This window comes from Vombatus ursinus, unplaced genomic scaffold (assembly GCF_900497805.2).
Source record: "Vombatus ursinus unplaced genomic scaffold, bare-nosed wombat genome assembly UNPS02010320.1, whole genome shotgun sequence".
Classification (NCBI taxonomy): Eukaryota; Metazoa; Chordata; class Mammalia; order Diprotodontia; family Vombatidae; genus Vombatus; species Vombatus ursinus.
Window position 1 is genome coordinate 517,806 of NW_020950098.1, and position 25,837 is coordinate 543,642.

Genomic DNA, 25,837 nt, shown 5'->3' on the forward strand with positions numbered 1-25,837 from the left:
ATTATATTATATTATATTATATTATATTATATTATATTATATTATATATTATCATATGCCCTAGAATATAAGCTTCTTGCGGGTGGCTGGCACTGTTTTCTTTGTATCCCCAGGACGTTATATTATCCCTAGCACTTAATAAGTACTGTTGATTGCTTGAAACTCCCTATTAGAGTGTAAGCTTTAAAGGGACAAGTATTGTCATTTTTTTCATCTACTAACTCCAGAAACTAGGATTGTTTCTTGTATGTGATTTGTTGTATCAAATCAATATAGCAATTTATCAAATGAAAGAATCCTTAAAATGAATAAACCATCATAAAACCAATATGGGAATTAACATTCAAGTTGCTGAAATATATGATATAAAAGAAATTTCTGCTTTCTAGTCCTTATCTTACCTTAAATTCTTGCCCTCATTGAGTAAACTCAGAATCAGAACGTTGTGTAAAACTGTTTGAGATCCTTAGAAATCTCCCCAGAAACCAGATAAGAAAAATATAAATTCCTAGCCCTTAAAATCTCAAAAGACTATTCTGTGTATGCACAGAGATCTTTCATTGTCTTGTGACCATTATCTAAGTGAACCATAACTTGGGGAAATGTCCTTGGAAAGATACCCCTGAGCAACATTGACCTTAATCTCTTTTTTCAAATATATCAAACCCTTTACAAAATGCCTTTTCTTTTCATTATCACAGCATAATGGTTCCCTGCACAGTTATTATCCCTTCTATATCATGGAGTTTAGGAGTGAGGCACCCCTGGGATCTGGAAAATCCATGCAAAGTTTTTTGACCCTCCCTTTGTACCAGAGAAGTCTGAAATTTTTTCCTTTTCTTTTGTGGGATGTTTATAGTACCTTATTGTAAATTGGGTTAAGTATTTGGACATAGGTTCTGTGTCTTTGCAGTGTCTATAAACTCCCCCAAAATTTCCATTTAATTAATTATGCTGACCCAAGATATATCAAAACCATGACGGAAAAAATTGAGATGCGGAAGGGATAACTGTATATCATCATGTGTAGTCCAATCAGTCCTGAAATTTCTATTGTCATGCAATGTGTACATGAAGAATAAGGCTGATAACGTGACTGATGCTTTACAGACATTTGTAAAGTACTTAGTGCAATGCTTGGTACACAATAAGAGCTTAGTAAACCACCTCATTTGAGCCTCACACTGTGAGGCAAGTACTATAACTATTTTATCCCATTTAACAAATGAGGAAACTGAGGCTACAGAGGTTAATGAACCCAGATCTTCTTGACTCTCTAGTTAAATATACCATCTACCACACCAATTAGAATCTGGCTCTGATTGAATCTTTTGGCACTGGAATTTATGAGGAAATCTCTGATAATGTGGTGATATGAAATTTTACAATGTTTAAACATTCCTCTCTAACCATGTACTTCACATTCATGATAATCCCCTAAGTTATTAGGTGTTTTGTAACAATTCAAACTGTCTAAAAATCTTTGGGGGTTGTTGTTATTATTTTTTTCTTATAGGCAAAGTTTCCTCTCCTCTTAAGTAAACTAAGACCTCAAGGTTTAAAATTCCTGAATTATTTCCTTTCCTAGAGGAGCCCCAGGTTTCTTTGTTTTTTCTATCATACTGTAAGACTCTGTGACAGCCCTTAACTATAGGTGCTCTGCCCAAAGGGAATGTAAATTTTAATCTCTGAAACATTTTTTTCCCTTATTAACTCCAAATGACTCTGGCTCTCATTGACTGGCCAACAGGAGGTCCCAGGCCAAGCCCCACTTGGTCATTGTTTGGATCCTGATTGACTCAGAATAAATGGAAATAGCATTTGTTTCTGTTTTGGCCAGAAACCCTAAGAGTCTTTCCCTCTCAGATCAAATTTATTTATTTGTTCATTCATTCATTCATTCATTCAATTTTTTACTAGGTAAAGAAGCCATTCTCTGCCTCAGTTCTTATTAAGCCTCAATCACTGAATGGGTGTTGCCTCAGTCAAACTGAGACCTATTAAAGACCTTAGTTTGAAAGGGTCTAGGTCCCCCACTGCATCCAGGGCCATCTCCCGTCGTCCTGCTCCATATCTGGCCACTGGACCCAGATGGCTCCAGAGGAGAGAGTGAGGCTGGTGACTTTGCACAGCCCTCCCTCACTTCAATACAATTCACTTGCATGTCATGGCATCACCTTCCTGATGTCATGGTCTTCTTTGAGAACAAAGGACAAACAACAACCTCTGGGGCTGAGGCATTTGCAGCAAATTTGCTGCCACCAAATCCCCTCCTAGAGGAAGAAACTTTTAAAGAGGTTCCGAAATTCCAAGAGTGTCAATATCTCCCCTCCCTCCGATCTTCATCCTCAGCCAAACTAGGATCTTGTACTTTACTCTGAAAAAGGAAGGGAATAAGCATTTATTAAGTACCTTCTATGTGCCAGGTATTGTGCTAAATGCTTTTTACAAACATTATCTCATTTGATCCTCACAACAAACCTGGGAAGTAGGTGCTATTATTATCCCCATTTTAAGGTTGAGAAAACAGAGGCAAACTGAGGTTAAGTAATAGCTATCTTTATATAGCATTTCCTATGTGCCAGGCATTGTGTTAAGTGTTTTACAATTATTATCTCATTTGATGGTCACAACAACCTTGGGAAGTCAGTGCAGTTTCTGTTGAGTAGTTTTTCAATCGTGTCCAACTCTTTGTGACCCCATTTCGGGTTTTCTTGGCAAAGATACTGGAGTGGTTTGCCATTTCCTTCTCCAGCTCATTTTACAGATGAGGAACTGAGGCAAACAGGGGTAAGTGATTATCCTCATTTTAAAGATGAGGAAACTGAAGCAAGCAGGCTTAAGTGACTTGCCCAGGGTCACACAGCTAGTAAATACCTGAGGCCAGATTTGAACTCAGGTCTTCCTGACCCCAGGCTGATATAAAGCACTAAGAGTCTTGAGGAGGGAGAGATCATTTTCTAACTGGAGAAATCGAGAGGGGCTTCTTGGAGAGGGAATTGGAACAAGGTCTTGAAGGAAAGCTCATTGGATAGGCAGACTGAATTGTAATCACAGGCAGCAATGTGAGCTAAGGTACATAGCTGGGAAAGCACTGGGGGAGAGGAAGAAGGGAACAAGTCTTCATTAAGCACCTATCATGTGCCCATCACTGTGCTAAGCAATTTACAAATATCTTTTTTCAGCATCAGACACATTAACATAATAGCAACTGGTCTGATCTGGCTGCAGCCTAGCATACCTAGAAGGCAACTGTGTGAGACAGGTCTAAAAAGGATGCTGGAGCTAAGACATGGAAGCCCAAACTGGGCTAAGGTATTCAAACTTAGATGAATGGAAGCCATTGAAGAGTTCTGAAGTATGCAATGAGATGATCAGATCTAGATTTTAGGGAAGTTCATCAGGCACAGTGTGGAGGTTGGATTGAAGTGAGGAAATGCTAGTGGCTAGCACCGATGATCCATATGTTCACATCTGTGAGGATACATGGAGCAGATGACAGAAAGATAGCCTTAGAGTCAGGGAGACCCAGATTCAAGTCTCTCCTCTGACATATAGAGATTTCTCCATTAATTCCAGTGACAAAGAATTCACTCAAAGCCAAATTAACTGGAATAGTGGATGCTAATTATGCAAAGCCTTTCCAACTTGGGTAGGACCTTGCAGAGTTCTAACCTATATATCTCCCCCTGCTTCATAGCTAAACTCCTTGAAAAAACTGTCCATAGTGCCTCTACTTCTACAATCTCTCTTAAATTCTCTGCAGTCTAGTTTCTGACCTTATCATTCAACTGAAACTTTCCCAAGTTACCAGTGATCTCCTTGTCACATTGAATGGCTTTTCTTTATCTTCATCCTTCCTGATTTCTTTGCACCATTCAACCCTACAGATGCCCTTCTTCATATTCCATTTTCACTCTGTTTTTGTGACATTGCTTTCTCCTAGTCTTCCTCTTACCTGTCCTGTCACTCCTTCTTAGTCTCCTTTTCTGGATCTTTTTTTTCTTTTCTGTTATTTTTTGTTTTGTTCTGTTTTTTAAAATTTATTATTTTTTTATTTTAAACGTTCTTTTAAAAAAAATTTTAGCCCGCCCCATTGAGAAGGCAAGCAACATTACCAATTTTCCATGTGAAATCATGCAAAACATATTTCCATATTAGCCATGTCACAGAAAAGCAAGAAAAATAAAGAAAATGAAAAAATTATGCTTCAATCATACCTGCCATATTGATAGCCTTCTGGTTGGTTCCTCTGCTTAACTTTCTCCTTAAATCATTTCATCCTCTATTCAGCTGACAAAGTGATCTGCATGGGTCTGACCATCTCTCTCTCTCTCTCCTTCTTTCTTTTTTTCTCTTTCTGTCTCATACACACACACACACACACACACACACACATACACATACACACACACACACACCTCCCATTCATTAAACTTCAGTATCCCCTCCAGGATCAAATATAAAATTCTCTGTTTGGCTTTTAAAGCCCGTCACAACCTGGCCCCTTCTTAGCCTTTATGATTATCTCCTTCCGTAAACTTTATGATCTAACACTTCCTACCATTATTCACACACAGCTCTCCATCTCCTGACCCAATCCCTTTTCCGCCAGCTGTCCCCTATGACAGGAGTATTCTCTCCTTCAAGTCCCAGCTAAAATCCCATTTTATTTACCTTCCTAATCCCATGCCTTCTCCCATCCTCCCAGTGCCAGGGCCTTCCCTCTGAAATATTTTCGATTTCAAAGTTTTTTTGCATGTTGTCTCTCCCTGCCCTCCCCTATTGGTATGAGAATAGGACCTGAGTTCAAATCCAGCCTCAGACACTTTCTAGCTGTGTGATTCCAAGCAAGTCACTTAACCTCTGTTTGCCTCAGTTTCCTCAAATCTGTAATCATAATAGCACCTACCTTCCAGGGTTGGTTGTGAGAGAAAAAATGAAATAATATGATCAAAGCCCTTTGCAAACCTTAAAGCACTACAGAAAAGAATTAGCTGTCATTATCAGTCTCTAAACTTCAGTTTCCTCATCTTGAAAACAGGCATAATTTTACCTGTCCTGAAGAATTGTTGTGAGATTCAAATGTGTGAATTTATGTGAAGTAACAAAGAAATAACAAGATCTTTTTTATTAATAAGGGAAATGTGTGACCAGCTCTAATATAGCAATAAAACCTACTTGTACCTTGGAGTTCTTAGATTTTTAGTCAAAGGGCTCGGGTTAAAATCTCAGCTCTGCCACTTATAGTCTGTGTGACTTTGGGTGAATCCCTTAACTCTCTTGACTTCAATTCCCTCATCAGTAATGGGAAGGTATTGAACCAGATAATTTCTAAGGTCCCTTCCAGCCTCTAAATCTATGATCTTATATTTTGGTCACTGGGTATTTATTTTCATGTATCTAGCTTCATTCATGACCACTAACAATTAGCAGTAATTATAATACTTTCATATCACACATTGCAGTTGCAAAGCATGAAATAGATTTTTGTTTGTTAGATGGATTTTTAAAATCCATTTTTTTTAATCAGGGTGAGATTTTGACAATTTGTATGTGGGTTATGGTGAGGACAATAGATTAAGACTGGCTGGAATGTGCTAATGAAGCATTTCTGTTTCTGTAAATCTTCTCTGTGAACAATACATTATTTCTACTTCCTTTGTCAGTTCCAGTGAATAAGTGGGCCCAAAGTATTTCATCTGATTCTTTTCCAAAATCTTGAAAGTACATGTAGAAGAAACCAAGGCAGAGAAGTAAAATAACTCATCCAAGTTAGGTTGGCTCTGGGACTCAAATCCAAGTCTTCTCTACTTTACACTTGACCTTCAAAAGGTCCTCCTAGAAGGACTATTATTGGGCTTTCTGTTTGACCACTTAAAGTTTCTCAAGTGGAAGTGTAGTCGCTTGGGAAAATGTGGATGGATACATTTGTTTCCTATCTTTTGTTTGACATAGTTTCAGATGTTTCTGTTATTTGAACAATTTGTCATTCTAGTATTTTAGCAAGTATCTTATTTGTATAGCATGTTCCCCTACCAAGAGGACTCAGACCTTGAAAGCAGGGGCTCTTAATCTGGTTTCTTTGAACATAAAATGAGTCCAAGATTGATTGCTGAGAAATCGTGAATTTGGATGAGAAAAAAAAATTGCATCTCTGTTTCAAAACTTGTTTCCTTTGTAATACTATCTGTTTTACACATTTGAAAATATTACTCTAAAAAGGGTCTGTAGGTTTTACCATACTGCTAACAGGGGCTAGGACACACAAAAAGGGAAAGAGCCCAATCAGTCTAAATTAAACAAATCATCCAGAGTGGTAGTGTTACAAATAGCTTTACTTCATTGTATCTGATCTAGAGTATGTTAATATATATGTTCATTCATTTTCTCTATAACCTAACAGCAGCAGCAATAGTAATAGTAGTATAGTCCAGTACTACTACAAGTGACTATCCATTTATATAGACTTTAAGGTAGTTGTAGTAGTAGTAGTAGTGTTACTAGTAGCACTAGTACTGAATCTAGTACTACAAACTAAAGCTACTACTAGTAGTACTAATACTAGCAGTAGCACCAGTACTAATGCTAATACTACAAACTAGTACTACTAGTAGTTTTGTTTCAAACTACTACTAATAGTACTAATACTAGGAGTAGTAATGCCATTATTACAACTACTAGTAGTAGTACTAATACTAGTGCTGCTACAATTATCCCTTCCACATGGCAGGGGTTAAAGGCACAGTGCCCCCCATGATTTGGAAAATCCCTATAAAATTGTTTGGCCCTCCCCTCATACCAGAGAAGATGTCTGAATTTTTTTCCTTTTTCTTTTATGGGGTATTTACAGTACCTTATTGTAAAATCTGGGTTAAGTATTGGTTCATAGGCTATATGTAGGTCAATGTTAAGAAAAATATGTTTTCTATGTAGTTTGCTGGCCTTCTTGTGTCATCTGTAGCTTCCACAAAACTCCCAAAAAAACGCATTTAATTTCTTATGCTGACCCCATGGTGTATCAAAACTGTGATGGGGAAAGTTGCAATGCAGAAGGGATAACTGTATTACTATTACTACTATTAGTAGTAGTTTGAAATAAAACTAGTAGTAATAATAGTAGTAGTAGCTTGTAATACTAGTATTAGTACTAGTAACAGTACTACTACTAGTTCAATAGTTTATAGTACTGTTAATACTAGTAGTAGTAGTACTATTACTGGTAGTAGTGGTAGTAACTACCATTTAAGGTTTGCAAAGCACTTCAAATATGTTATCTTATTTGATACTCAGAACAACTGCATTAGGTCGGTGCTATTATGTATTATCCCCCTTTTACAGATAAGAAAATGGAGGCTGACAGAGATTAAGTGACTTGCCCAGGATCACACCATTAGGAAGTGTCTTGACTCCAAGTCTAATGCTCCATCTATTGTGACATCTGTAACATAAGCTTGATCCTAGAAATATGTGATTTGTAAAAATTTTGAGTCCCTAAACTTAATTCTTTGGCACACAATTAATAGAGCATAAAATCTGTCTCTCTCTCTGTTACTATCTCTTTCCCTGTCTCTCTCAATTGTCTCTTTCCTTTGATCTTCATCCCTTTTTTTTCTTGTATCATCTTGCCTGAAGTACATAAAGCATTAAAATGCTGTTAATAAAGAATCCACACAGTACTCTGAAGTTAATTTTAAATCTAAAGTACCTGCTTCCAGACACCTTTTACATTCCTGTTGGCTTTAGGATTCTGGGTGCTTAGATTTTAGTGATTCATGTGTGAGCTTGACATTTGCAATAATCTTCTGGAAAAATCTACTTCATTGTGTCACTGTGTTGTGAGGACAGTATGAACCTTGTGGTTATTACAAAATAAGGGGAAAAAATGTTTCTAGAATGTGCTAATGCAACTTTTGTTTTGGTAGGAGGGATTACTTTATGCTTCTGTCATTAATTTAAGTAATCAGCCCCCCAAAAAACTATGAATAAGCATTGAATAGCTATCTAAAGGCATTACTCATTTTATATGACACTTTTAAAATTCTGGTACTGATTTGTTCACATCTTGAAGAGTATGTATTTTCTCACTGTTTCTGCCAAATTTTCTTTTTGAGGGAATATAGCTGTATTGTAATGAAAAATGAGTGATAAGAGAGATTAACCATCATTTTTCTTTGCCAAAAAGTATAATTCTTTCTAGTACATAGAAGATACAGAGACAGGATTCTCATTCTCTATTTCTCACTAGGTATATGACCTTGGACAAAGAACAAGTGGTTTTAGTTCCTTTATCCATAAGGGTGAGAGGCAAATGGTTTGTCCTTTCCAGTTCTACCATGAATAATATTTCAGCTTGAACTATGAACTGTACTGTTTGTACTGGACTTAGAGGCAGAATTCTATATTTCTTTCAACAATTTGTTTATTGATACCTTTTCTTTTTTACATAGAACCTTCACTTTTAACAGAGAAAAACAGTGAATCAAAACTAAATGGTCACTTTTGCAATACTCTGTTCCCACAGTCCTCTACCTTTCTACCAAGGAAGAGAAAAAATGTTTTGTTAACAGCTTTCTTGGATCATGATTAGTTATTGCAATTAATCTGAGTTCTCATTAATCTGCCTTTGAGTGTTGTTTTCATCTACATTGTTAGAATTATTGTCTCTCTTCTCCTGGTTTTGCTTGCTTCGCTTTGCATCAGTTCAAATTTTCCCATGTTTATCTGAATTTCTTATATTCTTCCTTTCTTACAACGTAATAATTCCCTTACATTCATATATCTTCAACAGTAAAGTCCTTCACTGACTGATGGGCACCTACTTTGTTTCTATTTCTTTTTACTGCAATAAGTTATTTGGAATATATGGGACCTTTCTGTCCTGTCACCTTGGGGGGTTTGCCCAGTGCCAAAAACACATTTATTGGACACTTGGCACGTGCAACAATCTACACAGCACAAACCACATGGAAGAAAAATACCTTTTGTCCAGGTGATAGACATCCCAAAGAGCTGGTCCAGCAGTACATATATTTTGAATAAACACTGCAGATGGACAGTGAGCTGAGCCCTAGGCAAAATAGAATAGGCTCACTTGCATTTGGAAAATGTTATAGTCCTTTCAATGACCCAAGTTTCTCTCTGAAACAAAAACTTTTTGACACTAACATTTTTTCAGTGAAGCTATGTGGTCCTGAATCATGAAATACCACAGCCTCTGAAGAATCAGAATTGAGGTTCCCAAAGGACAGCAAAGATGAAACATATGTCTAAAAAAACACCAGAAAGGATATCCTCAAAGAAGTCTGACCAGAGTAGGAAACAAGTCAATCATATAAATATGGTAGATAGCACTAATGCCACATTGGACTTCTGTGCAATGTCACAAGACCTAGAAAAAGGCCCCAGATGTTAGATACCTCTCTAGCCTACCAGATGAGGTTTGAATGGGTAATGATCTGAACCACTGAAAGGAATGCCTGTAGAAATGAGACTACAGATTCATTTAAAGATTTACAGTGGCCTTTTAGAGAACTTTCCAGGGCAGCTAGGTGGCACAGAGGACAGAACACTGACTCTGGAATAAAGAGGACCTGAGTTCAAATCTGACCTCAGACATGTACGAGCTGTGTGACCCTGGGCAAATCACTTAACCCCAAAACCGAGAGAGAGAGAGAACAAACTTTACCCATGCTCTTTTTCTTTTCAAAAGCAATACAATTTCATAGGCATATTGTACTCTGGGATTATGTGAATTCTGAAAGCATGCTATCTACTTCCTCCATTTTTCTATTTTCATCCTAGGTGAACTTAGAAGCATCTGATTCTGACATTCAAATTATCTAAGTGTCACTAACAAGTATACTAGGGGCCAACATGGGGTATAATAGAGTAAGTTTTTTTTTTCTCTCTTCAAGAATCAGAGAGGAAACCCTTTTCAAGTGACAAACTGGCTAAAAATCACATCCCAGGTTGGCCAAGCCTAAAGAATCTACTCTAGAGAAAGCTAATTCCTATATTCCCTTGCTGGTTGTGTCTTCTGCAAATGTTTTCTCACAGCGGTCTGTGAATCACTCTTTCCCCTGTTTTAGTTCCTGTGTGACAAATCTCCTTGGGGAGATGCTTCACAGGAAAAATATAGTTGTAAACTCAAGGTTTCTCAATTAATAACTTGAAAAAATGCAAAACTATGAAAGGAGACAAAAGAATCCCTAACAAATGCATGCTTGATGAGGATTAAGAACCTTCTTAATGGACTGTCATAAATTTGGGAGAGGAACAAGGGAACACCAAGATGACTTGGTGACCAGATAAGTTTCCATGGGTTAATTTATCATATCTATGCAAATGACTTTCAGATCTGTATATGTAGCCCATCTCGTCCTGTGTCATCACCAATCTGATTTACATTTTAAACTGAACTTCCCTTTGGCAATTCAAATTCCACTTGTCCAAAATTGAACTTACCTTACCCCCCAAAGCTACTTCCTCCTCCAAATTTCCCTATTATGCAGAAAGTGCCTCCATTCCTGTCCAAGTTTTCAGAGTGCCACTTGGCTTGCTGTCAACCTCAGCACCTGCACTCTCACTTATCTATTCAGTTGCCAAATCCCTGCTTTCATGCCATCTCTCACAACTGCCTTCTCCTTTATCCTCACACATCTACCACCATAGTTCAGATCCTTATCACCTCTCACTTGGATTCCTGCAGTAGCGTCCTAGTTGATCTCCCTCCCTTAGTCTCTCTTCACCCTTTTCTACACAGATGACCAAGTAATTTTTCCTGAAGTACAGATCTAACCAGGTCAAGTCTCCTTCCTCCCATCCCCAATTCAGTAAAGAGCAGAGGTTCCCTATAATTTCTAGGATCAAAAAATTTCATACTTAGTATCTTAAAATGTCTTTGTAACCTGGTCCCTTCCTCCATTTCCTGCTTTCTTACACATTACTCAGTCTTCATTCCTTCATTCCTCCATTAATTTCCTTCAAAGAAGAGAAGAAAGGAGGGAGGGCAGGAGGAAAGAAGACATGAAGCAAAAGGAGAGGAGAGGAGGAACTATGCGCCAGGCACTTTACAGAAATCTCATTTGATTCTCACAACTACTCTGGGAAATATGTGCTATTATTATCCCCACTTTATGAATGAAGAAACTAAGGCAAATAAAGTGATCACACAGCTAGTAAATGTCTGAGGCTGAATTTGAACTCAAGTCTTCCTGACTCCAGGCCTAAATTCCCCACCCCCAGCAGCTATTGCACTCCTTTTTCAAATTATATATGTATGTGTATACATATATGTATGTATATATCTATATGTGTATATATATATACATGTATTATGTATATGTGTGTGTATCTGTCATTATTTCAGTCATGTCCAATTGTTTGTAATCCCATTTGGGGTTTTCTTGGCAGATATCCTGTGTAGTTTGCTATTTACTTCTCCAGTTCATTTTTACAAATGAAGAACTGAGGCAAATAAGGTTAAGTGACTTGCCCAGGGTCACACAGCTAGGAAGTATCTGAGGCTAGATTTGAACTCATAAGATGAGTCTTCCTGATTCTAAGCCCAGTGCTCTATCCACAGTGTCACCTACCTGATATAGATAGATCAATAGATCATAAAGCTACATGGATATATCTTGTCTCTCCCATAAGAAGGTCAACTCTTTGAAGAAAGAGAGTTTTGCTTGTTTTTGGTTTGGGGGATTTTTTTAATCCCCATCGATGAGCACTATTTCTGGCAAATAGGATCCCTTAAAAGCTTATTGATTGGACTAAATGATTTTCAAAATCTCTTCCAGGTCCCATGATCATTTTGATCCTGGGATGGCAAGAGAAAGGGAATAAAATGAAAATACTTTTTTTTATCTGAAATGCACTTTAAAAAAAAAGATTTGATTACACAAATTTAGAAGAGAAACAAGAAGGCTTATCATTCATTGTTCATTTTCATGTAATATGATCAGGATACATCTCTGAAGATACAAGTGCTCTGTTTGAAAATAACCCTTTTTCTAGATAATTCATAGGATCTTCTTGAGTTACTGAATACTGATTCCTTTGGGGTAGATAGTCTTTGTTTAGGTTAAGTAAACTATGTAAAGGTTCACAGGAGGACTTCATCTAATCAGGAATACTTATGAACTTTTCTTGCAAGGTTATATGTATAAGTATCCCCTCTGTGGTCCTCTCCCAACTTACTTAACAGGTTGGTCATCAGAATATGGTGGCTACCTGGTATTAGGATGTGGTCCTTGGGTCCAAACTCCTGTTACCATAGCTCATAGTCCTGTGTTGGTACATTTCCCATTAATAGTCTGCTAGTAGACATAGTCAGCTCAGAGGACTGGCATACTTATAAAGGATGATAAGAATAGCAGCTAGAAACATAAACCTAGGGTGCACTGCCCCAAAAGTATAGCCTCCATGGAGAGAGTGGGCACAAACTTGGAGTTCAGTAGCAGTGATACATAGAGGTGTAGGGAATACCTGTGATCAACCAATGTTACTCTTCAGGTGCTACGGGGCCTCAAAACCCTTTATCTCTTTGTAGGGTCCTCTACAGCTCAACTCTCCATCGCCAGGATAGCTCTCAAATCCTCAGTTGGCTTTCTGCCTTGCTATCAGAGGTCATATTCCTTAAAAAGCTGATTCTGGCTTCTGATGATTGATTGCCTTTCTGTTACCTGTCTGTCTGAAGTGTTTCCTCCTCCTCAACTGTACCTCCAACTGATTCTCCATTTGTTGGACCAGGTGTCTTCGTTGCCAATGGGGCAAGAGAAGATAGAAATCTCCTTTTCCCCCTCCCCCTCTCCTTTTATATCAGTTCCTTTTCAGGGTCTAAGCTCTTCCATCATTGATCCCTGCCAGAACTGCCTCAAAGTTAGAACTATGTTTTAAGAGACCCTGCAGGAGGTGGTGGTCTTTCATGGTATGTCCAATTTTTTGCTCCCTTTTAGAGAAGTATTCATACTTCTTAAAGTGGGGTATGTCTGATCATCTATGATGACTCCTTGTGACAATCAATTGAGCTAGGAAGGGAGAATCAAATTTGCCTAGATTACTATAAAATTAAGAACTTTAATCTCTATTTCATGGATGTCTTTAAGATTTAACAATCAAAATGAACATTTTAGAGATGAAGCTACATATATGTAGAACAGGGGCTTTTAAACTCTGTGTGTGTGTGTTGATAGATTCTTAGCTGTCTAGTGAAGCCTAATAATACTACTGTGGTTTGTTACCAATATTCATAACAGAAAGAAATAGCTGTGTGACCCTAGACAAGTCACTTAACCCCAGTTACTTCACACACACACAAAAAGCAAAAAACAAACAAATATAATAAAAGGAAATGCTGAACTTCAGTTAGAGGTTGGTGAAAATAAACATGTAAGTTTTTTTTTCCCATTCAAGATCATGGATCCCCTGAAATCTATTCATGAACCCCTTGGAAGTCTGCATATCCCATGTAAGAACTCCTAATATAAAGGGTATTTTTGGTTTAGATAGAAAACTTAAAAATTGAAGAATGAGGGATTTTATTTTAAAGAAAATAGAGAGGCAGCTAGGTGGCACAGTGGATAGGGCACCAACCCTGGATTCAGAAGGACCTGAGTTCAAATCTGGTCTCAGATAACACTTAACTAGCTGTGTGACTCTAGGCAAGTCACTTAACCCCATTGCCTAGCCAAAAAAAGAAAATAGAATGACTTCTTTTATCCACCTTGTTACAACTAACTTTATTTTTTTCATTTAACTATCTTTATTTTTTTTCACTTAGTGGTATTTTATTTTTTAGTTTTCAATATTTGTTTTTATAGGATTTTGAGTTCCAATTTTTTCTCTTTCTATCCCCCCCTCTCCTTAAGACAGCAAGCAATCTGATATAGGTTATATATGCACAATCCTGTTAAACATTTCCACATTAGTCGTTACAACTAATTTTATTTGTACATGTTTGAGATTTCAAAAATGATTTAACATTTTGCCATCAGCTAAATGTAGGAGAAAGACTTTTACACAGAAACAATTCCTTTCTGTCCTTTCTCACTAAAACTTCTCTCTAGTGTTCTCAAAAACTAATGAGATGTCCTTGTGGAAAATCTTTTTTTCTGTTTTGCTTTTTACATGTTGATAGTAATTCTAAGTACAGTCAACAGATTTTATAGTTACGTGTAAATAATTATTGTTGTTGTTGTTAAGTCATTCAGTTGTGTCGGACTTCATGACCCCATGGACCATAGCACACCAGGCACTTCCATCTTCTACCATCTCCTGAAGTTTGCCCAAACTCATGTTCATTGCTTCCATGACACTCTATTCATCTCCTTCTCTACCATCCCTTTTTCCTTTTGCCTTCAGCCTTTCCCAACATCAGGGTCTTTTCCAATGAATCCTTTCTTTTCATTTTGTGGCCAAAATATTTAAGCTTCAGTATTTGTCCTTCCAAAGAATAGTCTGAATTAATTTCTTTAACTATTGGCTGATTTGATCTCCTTGCTGTCCAAGGGATTCTCAAAAGTCTTCGGGAACCAGCACCACAATTAGAAAGTGTCGATTCTGTAGTGCTCAGCTTTCTTAATAGTCCAACTCTTGCAGTCATATATCACTACTGGAAAAACCATAGCTTTTACTATATGGACTTTTGTCGGCCAGGTAATGTCTCTACTTTTTAGTAAGCTGTCCAGATTTGCCATAGTTTTCCTTCCAAGGAGCAAGTGTCTTTTAATTTCATGGCTGCAGTCATGGTCTACAATGATCTTGAGCCCAAGAATGTAAAATCTGACACTGTTTCCATTTATTTTCCCTCTATTTTCCAGGAAGTGATGAAACCAGTTGCCAAGATATTAGGTTTTTTTTTTAATGTTAAAATAAGTGTTAAGCCACCTTTTACACTCTCTTCTTTCAATCTCATCAAGAAGCTTCTTAATTCATCTTCACTTTCTGCCATCAGAATGGTATTGTGTCTGCATATGTGACATTGTTGATATTTCTCTTGGGAACCTTAATTCTGACTTTTGATTTATCCAGCCTGGCATTTCGCATAATATACTCTGCATACAAGTTAAATAAATAAGGTGACAACATACACCTTTGTCCTCTCTCAATCTTAAGCCAATTAATTTTTCTATGCTCAGTTCTAACTTTTGCTTCTTGACCCACATACAGGTTCCTCAGGAGAAAAGTAAAATGATCTGGTTATCCTATCTCTTTGAGAACTTGCCACATTTTGTTATCTACATAGTCAAAGGCTTTGGTGTAGTCATGAAGCAGAAGTACATGTTTTTTCTAGAACTCCTTTGCTTTCTCCATAATTCAGGGAATGTTGGCAATTTGGTCTCCAGTTCCTCTGCCTCTTTGAAAACCAGCCTGCTCTTCCAGTAAATTCTCAGTTCACATATTGCTGAAGCCTAGCTTGCAGAATCTTAAGCATAGCCTTGCTGGCATGTGAAATGAGCTCAGTTGTTCAGTAATTAGAACATTCCTTGGCAATGCCTTTCTTTAAAACATTGAATGCAGCACTTCAACAGCTTTATTTTCTAGGATTTTAGATAGGTCAGCTGGAATTCTGTCACCTTCACTAGCCTTATTGTCAACAGTGCTTCTTAAGGCTGATGTCTGACTCTAGATCAGTTAACCACGCCATCGTGGTGGTTAAGGGTGATGTAAAGATCTTCTGTGTATGGTTCTTCTGTATATTCTTGTTACTTCTTCTTAATCTCTTTTACCTCTATTAAGTCCCTATCATTTTTGTCTTTTACCATGCCTGTTTTTGCATGAAACATTCCCCTGATATCTCTAACTTGCTTGAAGAGATCTGTCTTTTCCATTCTATTGTTTTCCTCTATTTCTTTGTATTGCTCGTTTCAGAACACCTTCTTGTCTCTCCTTGCTGTTTTCTGGAGTTCTACGTTCAATTGGTATATCTTTCCCTTTCTCCTTCACCTTTGACTTTCTTCTTTCCTCAGATATTTGTAAAGCCTCATCAAACAGCTATGTTGCTTTCTTGTTCTTCTTTTCTTTTGGGACGTTTTTTATTGCTGCCTTCTATATAACATTGTGAACTTCTGTCCATAGTTCTTCAAGCAATCTTATCTACCGGATCTAATCTCTTAAATCTGTTCATCACTTTCACTTCATATTTATAAGGGATGCCATTTAGATCATACCTACACAGTCTCATGGTTTTCTCTACTTTCTTCAATTTAAACCTGAGTTTTGGCATAAGAAGCTCATGATCTGAGCCACGGTTATCTCCAGGTCTTGTTTTAACTGACTGTGTAGAGTTTTTCCACCTTTGGCTGCAAAGTATATAACCAATCTGATTTTGATATTGACCATCTGGTTGTGTCCGTGTGTAGAGTCACCTTTTGGATTGTTGAAAAAGAGTGTTTGTTATGACTAGCGAGTTATCTTGACAAAATTCAATTAGTCTCTGCCCTGCTTCATTTTGTACTCCAAGGCCAAACTTGACTGTTATTCCAATTACCTTTTGATTTCCCACTTTAGCATTTCAATCCCCTATGATGAATGTGACATCTTCTTTTAGTGTTATTTCTAGAGTATGTTGTAGGTCTTCACAGAATTGATCAACTTTGGCCTCTTCAACATTAGTGGTTACAGCCTAGACTTGTATTACTGCGATGTTGATTGGATTACCTTTGATTCAAACATATCAATTGGTCATTTTTGAAATTATACCCCCATTACTGCTTTTCTCACCCTTTTACTGACTGTGAGACCCACTCCATTTCTTCTAAGGGATTCTTGCCCACAGTAGTGTATGTAGTGATTACCAGAATTAAATTCACCCATTCCTATCCATTTAAGTTTGCTGACACCCAAGATGTCGATGTTTCATCTTTCCATCTCCTGTTTGACCATACCCAGCTTACCTTGGTTCATAGCTCTTACATCTAGGTTCCTATGCAATACTGATCTTTACAGAATTTGACTCTCCTTTTGTCACCAGATGCGTCCACAGCTGAGCTTCCTCTCTGTTTTTCTGTCCTAGCCACTTCATTCTTTCTGGAGTTATTTTTAGTTGTCCTCCATGCTTCCTCAATAGTGTGTTAAATAGCTTCCAAGCTTAGGACTCACCTTCTCTTATTATTTCTTTTATCATTTTAATACTGTCCATGGGGTTTTCTTGGCAAAGATGCTGGAGTGGCTTAGCATTTCCTTCTCCAATGGATCACTTTTTGTCAGAACTCTTCACTATGACCTATCCGTCTTGGATAACCCTGCATGGCATAGCTCATAGTTTCATTGAGCTATGCAAACCCCTCTACCATGACAAGGCAGTGATCTAGGAGGGGGATGTTAAATAATACACAGGCACAATTTTTTTTAATGTCGATTTCATTCTCTAAAATTACACAGTTCCCCTGCTTCTCCAGCTCTCTTCATTTTGAACTTCAGCTAAGACATTTTACATGCATTAAGTTAGTAGAGTATAAGGGAGCTCGAACAGATCAGCCACATTCTCCAGATTAAGCCTTCATGTATTCCACCCTCTCTCCCCAAAGGGGGCTTGTTCCAAAGAAAAGATTGTAACTACTGTCAGCTCCCCCTCATCAGTCTTGGTTCTTACACTATTGACTCCTTCCAGAACTGTCTTTTCAGAGATTCCAGGAGGGGTAACCTTTCATTGTTTGTTCCCTTTTGACTCAGAAAGGTATGGGATTTCCTTATGAGTACCCACATCTCCCTTCCTATTTTCCCCTCTTCCAGAAGTGGCTCTTTATGGGTAACAAAGGCCTCTGCCACACATACAAGGGGTGCTGAATTCCACCTCTGATTTGCCACTAGAGTCATGCTCCCCACTCCAGCCACGTGGGGAGAGTATCATGGCTGCTCATGCCATTTGGATGAGCTGGTAGCAATCAATTCTAATGCTTCTGGTGAGATAGGGGCCCACCCGGACATACTGTGTACCCTGCCACTCCTAATATCCTCTTGGCCTTAACCACCTGCCCTGTCTCTGTACCCTCCAGCTGTCATCTGGCTTGCTGATAAACCAAGAGGCCCTGGCCTTTCCATTTGCCCTACAGTTGAATTCTTTTTTTATGTGTTATCTCCTCCAATTAGACTGTGAGCCCCTTGGGAGTACAGATTCTCCTTTCTCACAATTTTTTTTCCCCTGGTTTCTTAGTACATTGCACTTAGCACATTGCTTGGCATATAGAAAGCATTTAAGAAATGCTTTTTTATCCATTCATTTATTAAATATCCACTACATGCAAGGGATTATGCTGCATGTGGGGGATTCAAAGATGACAAGCTAAGAACTACCTTCAAAGTTCACAAGCTGGTAAGGGAAATCAGATAATCACGCTAATAACTATGCTAATGTGGAATCCTGGGGTAATGTGACCTGAACTTGGATGAAATGTCTTACTTCATTTCTACTAGCTATGAAAAAGAAAAGTTATTTTAAGCAAGATTATAGGGCTCTGGGCTTATTTCAAATGCAAATTTGAACTTCAATGCACTTTTGCTATCTAATGATAAAAGTACTGATTGCAAATCTCTCTTGATCTGGCCGAACTCCTGTTGGGTAACAGTCCTTTCTACTCTGTAAAACAGAAAAAAAAATTAGCTTAGGTTGTTTTAAGTACTTCAATTGGTCAAGTTCTTTCTGACTCTCCCTCTCTCCCTTTCCTATTAGTCTGAATAGGTCCAGTTTTACTATAAACTAATTATTTCTTTTCATAGTTATATAAGCTTTTATATGTTAAAAGTAATGATTTAAGTTTTGTAGTGGTGACAGGATTGCAATGTGACCTGTTTTTTTTTTCCTCTAATATCAGCGCGGCATTTTTGTTCAGTCATGTCTGACTCTTCATAACTTCATTTGGGGTTTTCTTGGCTGAGATATCGGAGGGATTTGGCGTTTCCTTCTCCATCTCATTTTAAAGATGAGGAAACTGACACAAACAGAGTGAAGTGAATTGCCCAGGGTCACACAGCTAGTAACTGTCTGAGGCCAGATTTGAACTTTGGAAGATGAGTCTTCCTGACTCCAGGCCCAGCATTCTTTTCATTGTGCCACCTAGCTAACCACCTAGTGTGCTGCAGTGGATGGAATATCAGACTTAGTATCAGAAAGACCTGAATTCTAATTCTGCCTCAAACATTTGCTATCTCTTTGACTCTTGACAAATCACTTAACCTCTCTGAGGTTATCTATAAAAAGAGGGGGTTGGGTTTCTGAGTTCCCTAACAGCTCTAAATTTATGATCCCAAGCTGAGGGCTCTTTTTTTTAAAATTTTTTTAACATTTTTATTTAAAGTTTTAAGTTCCAATTTCTATCCCTTCCTTTTTCCCTTCCTGTCCCCTTCCCTGAGATGGTAAACAATCAGATTTAGGTTATACATGTGCAATCATGTAAAACATTTCCATATTAGTCACTTTGTACAAGAAGACTCGAATAAAAGAAAAAGAATGAAAGAAAGAAAGTGAAAAGTAGCATGCTTCAGTCTGTATTCAAACAATATCAGTTCTTTCTCTGGAGGCAGATAGTATGCTTCATTATTAATCCTTTGGATTGTCTTGGATCATTGTATTGCTAAGTCATTCACAGAGCTTCATTGTACAATATTGCTGTTACTGTGCACAACATTCTCCTGGTTCTGTTCACTTCACTATGTATCAGTTCATGTAAGTCTTCGCTGAAATCATCCCGCTCACAATTTCTCATCGCTCAATAATATTCCATTACAATCATATCATACAACTTGCTCAGCCATTCTCCAATTGATGAGCCTCCCCTCAATTTCCAATTCTTTGCCACCCCAAAAAAAGCTGCTATAAACATTTTTGTACAAATAGGTCCTTTTCTTGAAGGGCTCTTTCTGCCTCTCACTCCACCTTGGGGGAAGAGGAGTGAGGGGCAAAGGGACCACCTAGGAGTTAGCATTTGAGCTGGGCCTAAAAGGAAGATAAATATTTCAAAAGGTAGAGATGAGAGCAGAGGAAACGCATTCCAGACTCGGGAGAATGTGTAAAGAGGGACACAGCCTGGGTTTTAGCCAGACGATGGATGGATTATACAGTGAGATCCTCCTCTATAAGGAACTCAAATTCAGGGATACTGAGATCCACAGGCATACCCAGCCAGCAAGGGTATCCTCCTATGTTTTTGTGGGAAAACTGCTGCCGCTGTTGCTTCTGCACAGACCTGGGACACCGAAGCTGTGTCTGTGGCACTAAGAATGTGATTATGGACCAAGCTCAGGTTTTCTCTGAGCCAGATTGGGGGAGGGGGAAAGCAAAGAGAGCAGAGTCCATATTTGGACCATAGAGGTAGTTGTTTTGAATTTCTGGGCTATTTCTGAATAAACAAACACTGAATTAATCACTGTGCATACTCCCATAAGTCCTAGCTGCCAGGGGCTATTAAAAGCAACCTGCTAACACTTCAGATTCAAGAAAGAGCTTCAAAGAGAGGCTTCACAGTGTGACGCTGGATTTATAGCACCATAAATTTAGAACTGGAAAGGAACTCAGAGCATCTTAGGGCCCCTTTATCCTTATTTTAGAGGTCAGGAAACTGAGGCCCAGGGGGGATAAAGTGACTTGCCCAGCCAATAAGCATCCAAATTCAGATTTGACTCTGACTGCAGCATCCATGTTCTTTCCATCGTAGTAACAGCCAACATTTATATAGCCCTTTAAGGTTTCCAAAGTGCATCACATGTGCCATCTCATTTAATCTTCAGGAAGGACTCCATGAGGCACAGGTGTTATCACTATTTTGTTGTTGTTTCTCCATGATCCCATTTGGGGTTTATTTGGAGAAAAATATGACAGTAGTTTGCCATTTCCTTCTCCAGCTCATTTTACAGATAAAGAAACTGAGGCAAATAGGGTTAGGTGACTTGCCCAGGGTCCCACAGCTAGTAAGTGTCTGAGGCCAGATTTGAACTCAGGAAGATGAGTCTTCCTGATTCCAGGCTCCGCACTTTATCCATTGTACCACCTAGCTGCCATCTTATGAGAATAAGAAAACAGAAGCTTAGAAAGGTTAAATGACTTGCCTTAAGTCATACAGGTAGTGTCTGGAGCCAGAGTTAGCCCCTTCCTGACTCCAAATTTAGCATTCTGCTCCTCTTCTTACTGACTTAAAATTTAAAAAATAAACAAATAAAATCTAGGGTTGAATTCTGTTGCTATTTTTATTTGCTACCTGTAGAACTGACTGCTTGGACGAGTCTAACTTGTCTAACTCTGAAATGATGAGGCTGGACTAAATAATCTCTCAAGTTTCTCCCTGCCTTAAACCTTCTTGTAAAGATAGAGGTGAAGTCACAGATTTTAGCCTGGAGGATACCTTAAACAGGTAAGAACACTTGCTGATTGAATTAAACAACCAGAAATGAGTGTGAACAGGACTTGTTGTTCAGTTGTGTTCAAATCTTCATGACCCCATTTGGGGTTTTCTTAACAAAGATACTGGAGTAGTTTGCCATTTTCTTCTCCAGTTCATTTTACAGATGAGGAAACTGAGGCAAACAGGGTTAAGTGACTTGCCCAGGGTCACATAGTTAGTAAGTGTCTGAGACTGGATTTGAACTCATGAACATGAGCCTTACTGATTCCAGGCCCAGTGCTCTATCCACTGTACTACCTAGCTGCCTGAACAGGGTCTGGTCACCACCTTCAATCAATCAAAGCCATGGTGTTAGAGACTGGGCTGTGCTCTGAGCAATTTATATAAAAGGAAAGAAGATTGGATTGAAGAGGTCAGAACAAGTGTGACTTTCCAGCATACCTCTGAGGAGCAAAGAGGGGGCTGAGCTGTGGCAAAGAAGGAAGATATCGAGAAGATATCATATATATAGGCATCTTCAATATGGACAGATATTGTAGAGCAGAGGATCCAGAAAGAGCAGGCCCAAGAAAAGTTCAGCTCTTTTCCCAACCTTGAATCTGTCCCTAGACACTATAATATGGTATGTTATCCAAATGGTTCCAGTTAACTGAATTTTGACTCAACTAGAAGAGGTTGGATAAAGATAAAAATGTTAAAGGGCAGCTAGGTGGCTCAGTAGATAGAGCTCCGGCCTTAGCGTCAGAAGGACCTGAGTTCAAATCCGGCCTCAGACACATGACATTTACTAGCTGCGTGACCCTGGGCAAGTCTTTAACCCTGATTGCCTCATTAAAAAGCAAGACAAAAAAAAAAGTTAAGTAGTGAATCCAACCTCTGCCTAAATATTCCTTATTTTGCTAACTGGGGGCTCAGATTAGTTGTAACTAAACATATAACTATTTGTTTAAAAATAAACTAGCTAAGGAGAAGGGAAAGGCAGGTAGGTGGCACAGTGGGTAGAGTGTGATGCCTAAAGTCAGGAAGGACCCTGGACAAGTCACTTCACCCTCTCTACCTAAATTTCCTCATCTGTAAAATGAGCTGGAGCAGAAAATGGCAAACCACTCAAGTATCTTTGCCAAGAAAACCCCCAACTAGGGTCACGGAGAGTCAGACGTGACTGAAAATGACTGAACAACAACAAAATATTCTCAAATAGAGATGTTTTATTGCACATCCCTAGTACAGAGATATGTGGCAGACTCATGCCTGCCCTCCATGAATTCATAATTTAGTTGGGCAAGTAAGACTTAGACACTTGAGGTCTCAGGTAACTAAGCATTCAAATCAATAAAAGATTAAGAGTTAGAGGGGCAGCTAGGTGGCGCAATGGATAGAGCACAGGCCCTGAAGTCAGGAGGACCTGAGTTCAAATCCGGCCTCAGACCAAACACTTGATCCGTGCTAGCTGTGTGACCCTGGGCAAGTCACTTAACCCCAATTGCCTCACCAAAAAAAAAAAAAGAGTTAGAGGAAGAAGAAAGACAAATTCATCAGTCAAATGAGAGAATGTATATAGAGTGCTTTGTAAACCCTAAAGTGATAAACGCAGGCAGTCATGATTTTTCATCCTGTAAAAATTTAGAGGGCAGAGAGATCACTTTGGGCTAGGATGGTCAGGCAGGGAAGGATAGCTTCACAGAGGAGACAAAACTTGAAAGTTTCCAACTTTTATTTATTTATTTTTTGAGGCAATTTGGGTTAAGTGACTTGCCCAGGGTCACACAGCTAATAAGTGTCAAGTGTTTGGTCTGAGGCCGGATTTGAACTCAGGTCCTCCTGACTTCAGGGCCAATCTCTACCCACTGTGCCACCTAGCTGCCCCAGATTCAAAATTTTAGAGAATTGACTATTTGAGGTGATAGTGGGGAATACAAAGTATTCCATTCTGGCCCTTAAGGAATTTACAATCCTATTGGAGAAATTACTCCCCCATGAAATAACTAGACCGGGATACAAAGAACAAATCTATTCACGTGCTAAAATATGTGGCAAAGACAATAAATCCCATGGAACCTCAGGAAGGAGAGATGTCAGTGAGAACCAAGATGGTCTGGGAAGGATTCTTGGAAGAAGTTGGTCTTCCTTCAGTCGGTCGTTGAAGGATGTTATCGTTGTTTGGTATTTTCAGTCGTGTCCAACACTCTGTGACCCCATTTGTGATTTTCTTGGCAAAGATCCTGGAGTGGTTTGCCATTTCCTTCTCTAGTTCATTTTACAAGTGAGGAAACTGAGGCAAGCAGGGTGAAGGGATTTGCCCAGCATCCTACAATCAGTAAGTTTCTGAGGCTGGATTTGAATTCACAAAGAGGAATCTTCCTAACTCTAGGCCTGGCACTCTATCCAGTGTACCACTTAGCTGCCTTCTTTGAAGGATAGGAAATATTTAAAGAAGCAGGAAAGACAAGGAAGGCAGAAATGAGCTTCAAGTTATTAAATTTTAAAAAAATAATTTATGGGTTGCCCTCCATGAGAAGATAGCTTTGTGGTAGTAGAGAGAGCCTTGAATCTGGAGTCACAAGGACCTGCGTTTGTTGTCCGTTATCACTTAACTAGCCATATGACCAGATGGACGAGTCAATCCTTCTGAACCTAAGGTTCTTTATCCTTAAAATGGGGGCTAATATTAAAACTACTTCCCTTTCCAGGGTGCTATGAAGGTCAAATGAAATAATGTATGTAAAATGCTGTTAAACATATAGAAGCTTCCTATAGAATCATTGGTTATTCATATGTGAATGCAGTGATACTGACGCATGGTGAAATAAAGCATGTGCTTGGAGGTATTTTCCAGAGGGAGGGATTATTGTTGCTCAGTCCTGTCTAACTTTTGGTGGCCCCATTTGGGGTTTCTTGGCAAAGATACTCGTTTGCCATTTCCTTCTCCAGATCATTTTACGGATGAGGAAACTGAGCCAAACAAGGGTAGAGACTTGTCCAAGGTCACACAGCTAGTAAGTATCTGAGGTCAGATTTAAATTCAGATCTTCCTGTCCCTAAACTCCACACCCTATCCACTGTACCATATAGCCACCTTATGGGAGAGGGATGAATTATGCTAAAAAATACCACCTACACATTCTTTTTTTACCTTGGGTTTATTGTCACCACTGGCATGAATTTGTGACAGGTTTGGCAGGGATGAAGTATTCTGCTGGGGATTTGAGCTTTCCTTACTCTTAAGCAAACTGGATTTACAGGAATTACACTTTCGATGCTGTCTTTGATAATGTGCTTTAACCAACTATGGTAATAATACCACTTGAATTTATTTTTATTAGTACAGCACTTTGCTCACGTCGGAGCTGATTAGCCCTGGACAAATGGTGACGTGGGCTGCCCTATTCCTTTCTGCATCATTTTCCTCTGCTTCACTGTCCCCTCTCTGCCCCTCAAAATCAGTGCTTCCCTAGTCCACATTAAGAGGTAGTATCAGTGTGTTATCCCTACTATGTATAATTGTGTGTGTGTGTGTGTGTGTATAATTGTTATTTTTGTTTGGTCATGTCTGACTCTTTGTGACCCCATTTGGGGTTTTCTTGGCAAAGATACTGAAGTGGTTTGCCATTTCCTCCTCTAGCTCAATTTACAGATGAGGAAACTGAGGCAAACAGGGTGAAGTGACTTGCCCAGGGTCACACAGCTAGGAAGTGTCTGAGGCCAGATTTGAACTCAGGTCCTTCTGACTCCAGGGCCGGCATTCTATCCACTGTGCCACCTACCTGCCCTAGAAGCATAGTATATGATGACATCAATGAGATGAATAGGCAGACAGTTCCAAGAACCTTCTCTGTAGCTCATTGGAGTGAAAGGTGCCTTGGCCTAGGAGTAAGCTAACCAAAATAAAAAACACCAAGGGAGAAAAGGGCCATTAACATGACCCATCAATCACTGAGTGCCCCCAGGTAATTACTGACTTGCCCTCTGCTACTAATCCCCAGCCCAGGGATGGGAAACCTTCACCACATGTGGCCCCTCCAGGTCCTTAAGTGCAGCCCTTTGACTGAATTTGCTCTGTGAAGTTTGGATTCAGTCAAAGGGCCGCACTTGAGGACCTGGAGGGGCCGCAGGTTCCCCACCCCTGCTAGCCTGTCTGGCAAACTGCTTAGAGGCTGGTATAATCCAGCTCCATTTCATTTCAACTCATGAAATACAGGAAGGACTGCCTTGATGTTATTTGGACTGTTAATAATATTAAATTATTATGAAAACATATAGGCTTTACGCTATCTGAAAATCTATTATGTAAACTATTGATTATTCCATTCAAGGAGAAAAAAACCAGTTACCGCCAAGGCTTGCCAGAAACGTGTTCACATGTTGATCTATAATAATTAACTAAACCCAAGACTTATTTTATTAAATCACACATTGGGACTCAAACCTGGGCCACTTTTATGTCTGTCTGTTTCTTTGATCCTCCATATTTTCACAGATAGACATTCATCATTGAC

The 25,837-nt window shown here is 38.9% G+C and overlaps 1 protein-coding gene across 1 annotated transcript in view; it reads left to right on the plus strand.

Annotated features, from left to right (window-relative positions):
• Positions 1-25,837, plus strand: part of CPM (carboxypeptidase M) — a 64,162-nt gene that overhangs the window by 5,918 nt on the left and 32,407 nt on the right. The window contains exon 2 of the mRNA XM_027854182.1: positions 20,116-20,225. Within this exon, the coding sequence (XP_027709983.1) occupies positions 20,116-20,225 (110 nt within the window). The remainder of the gene's footprint in view (positions 1-20,115; positions 20,226-25,837) is intronic.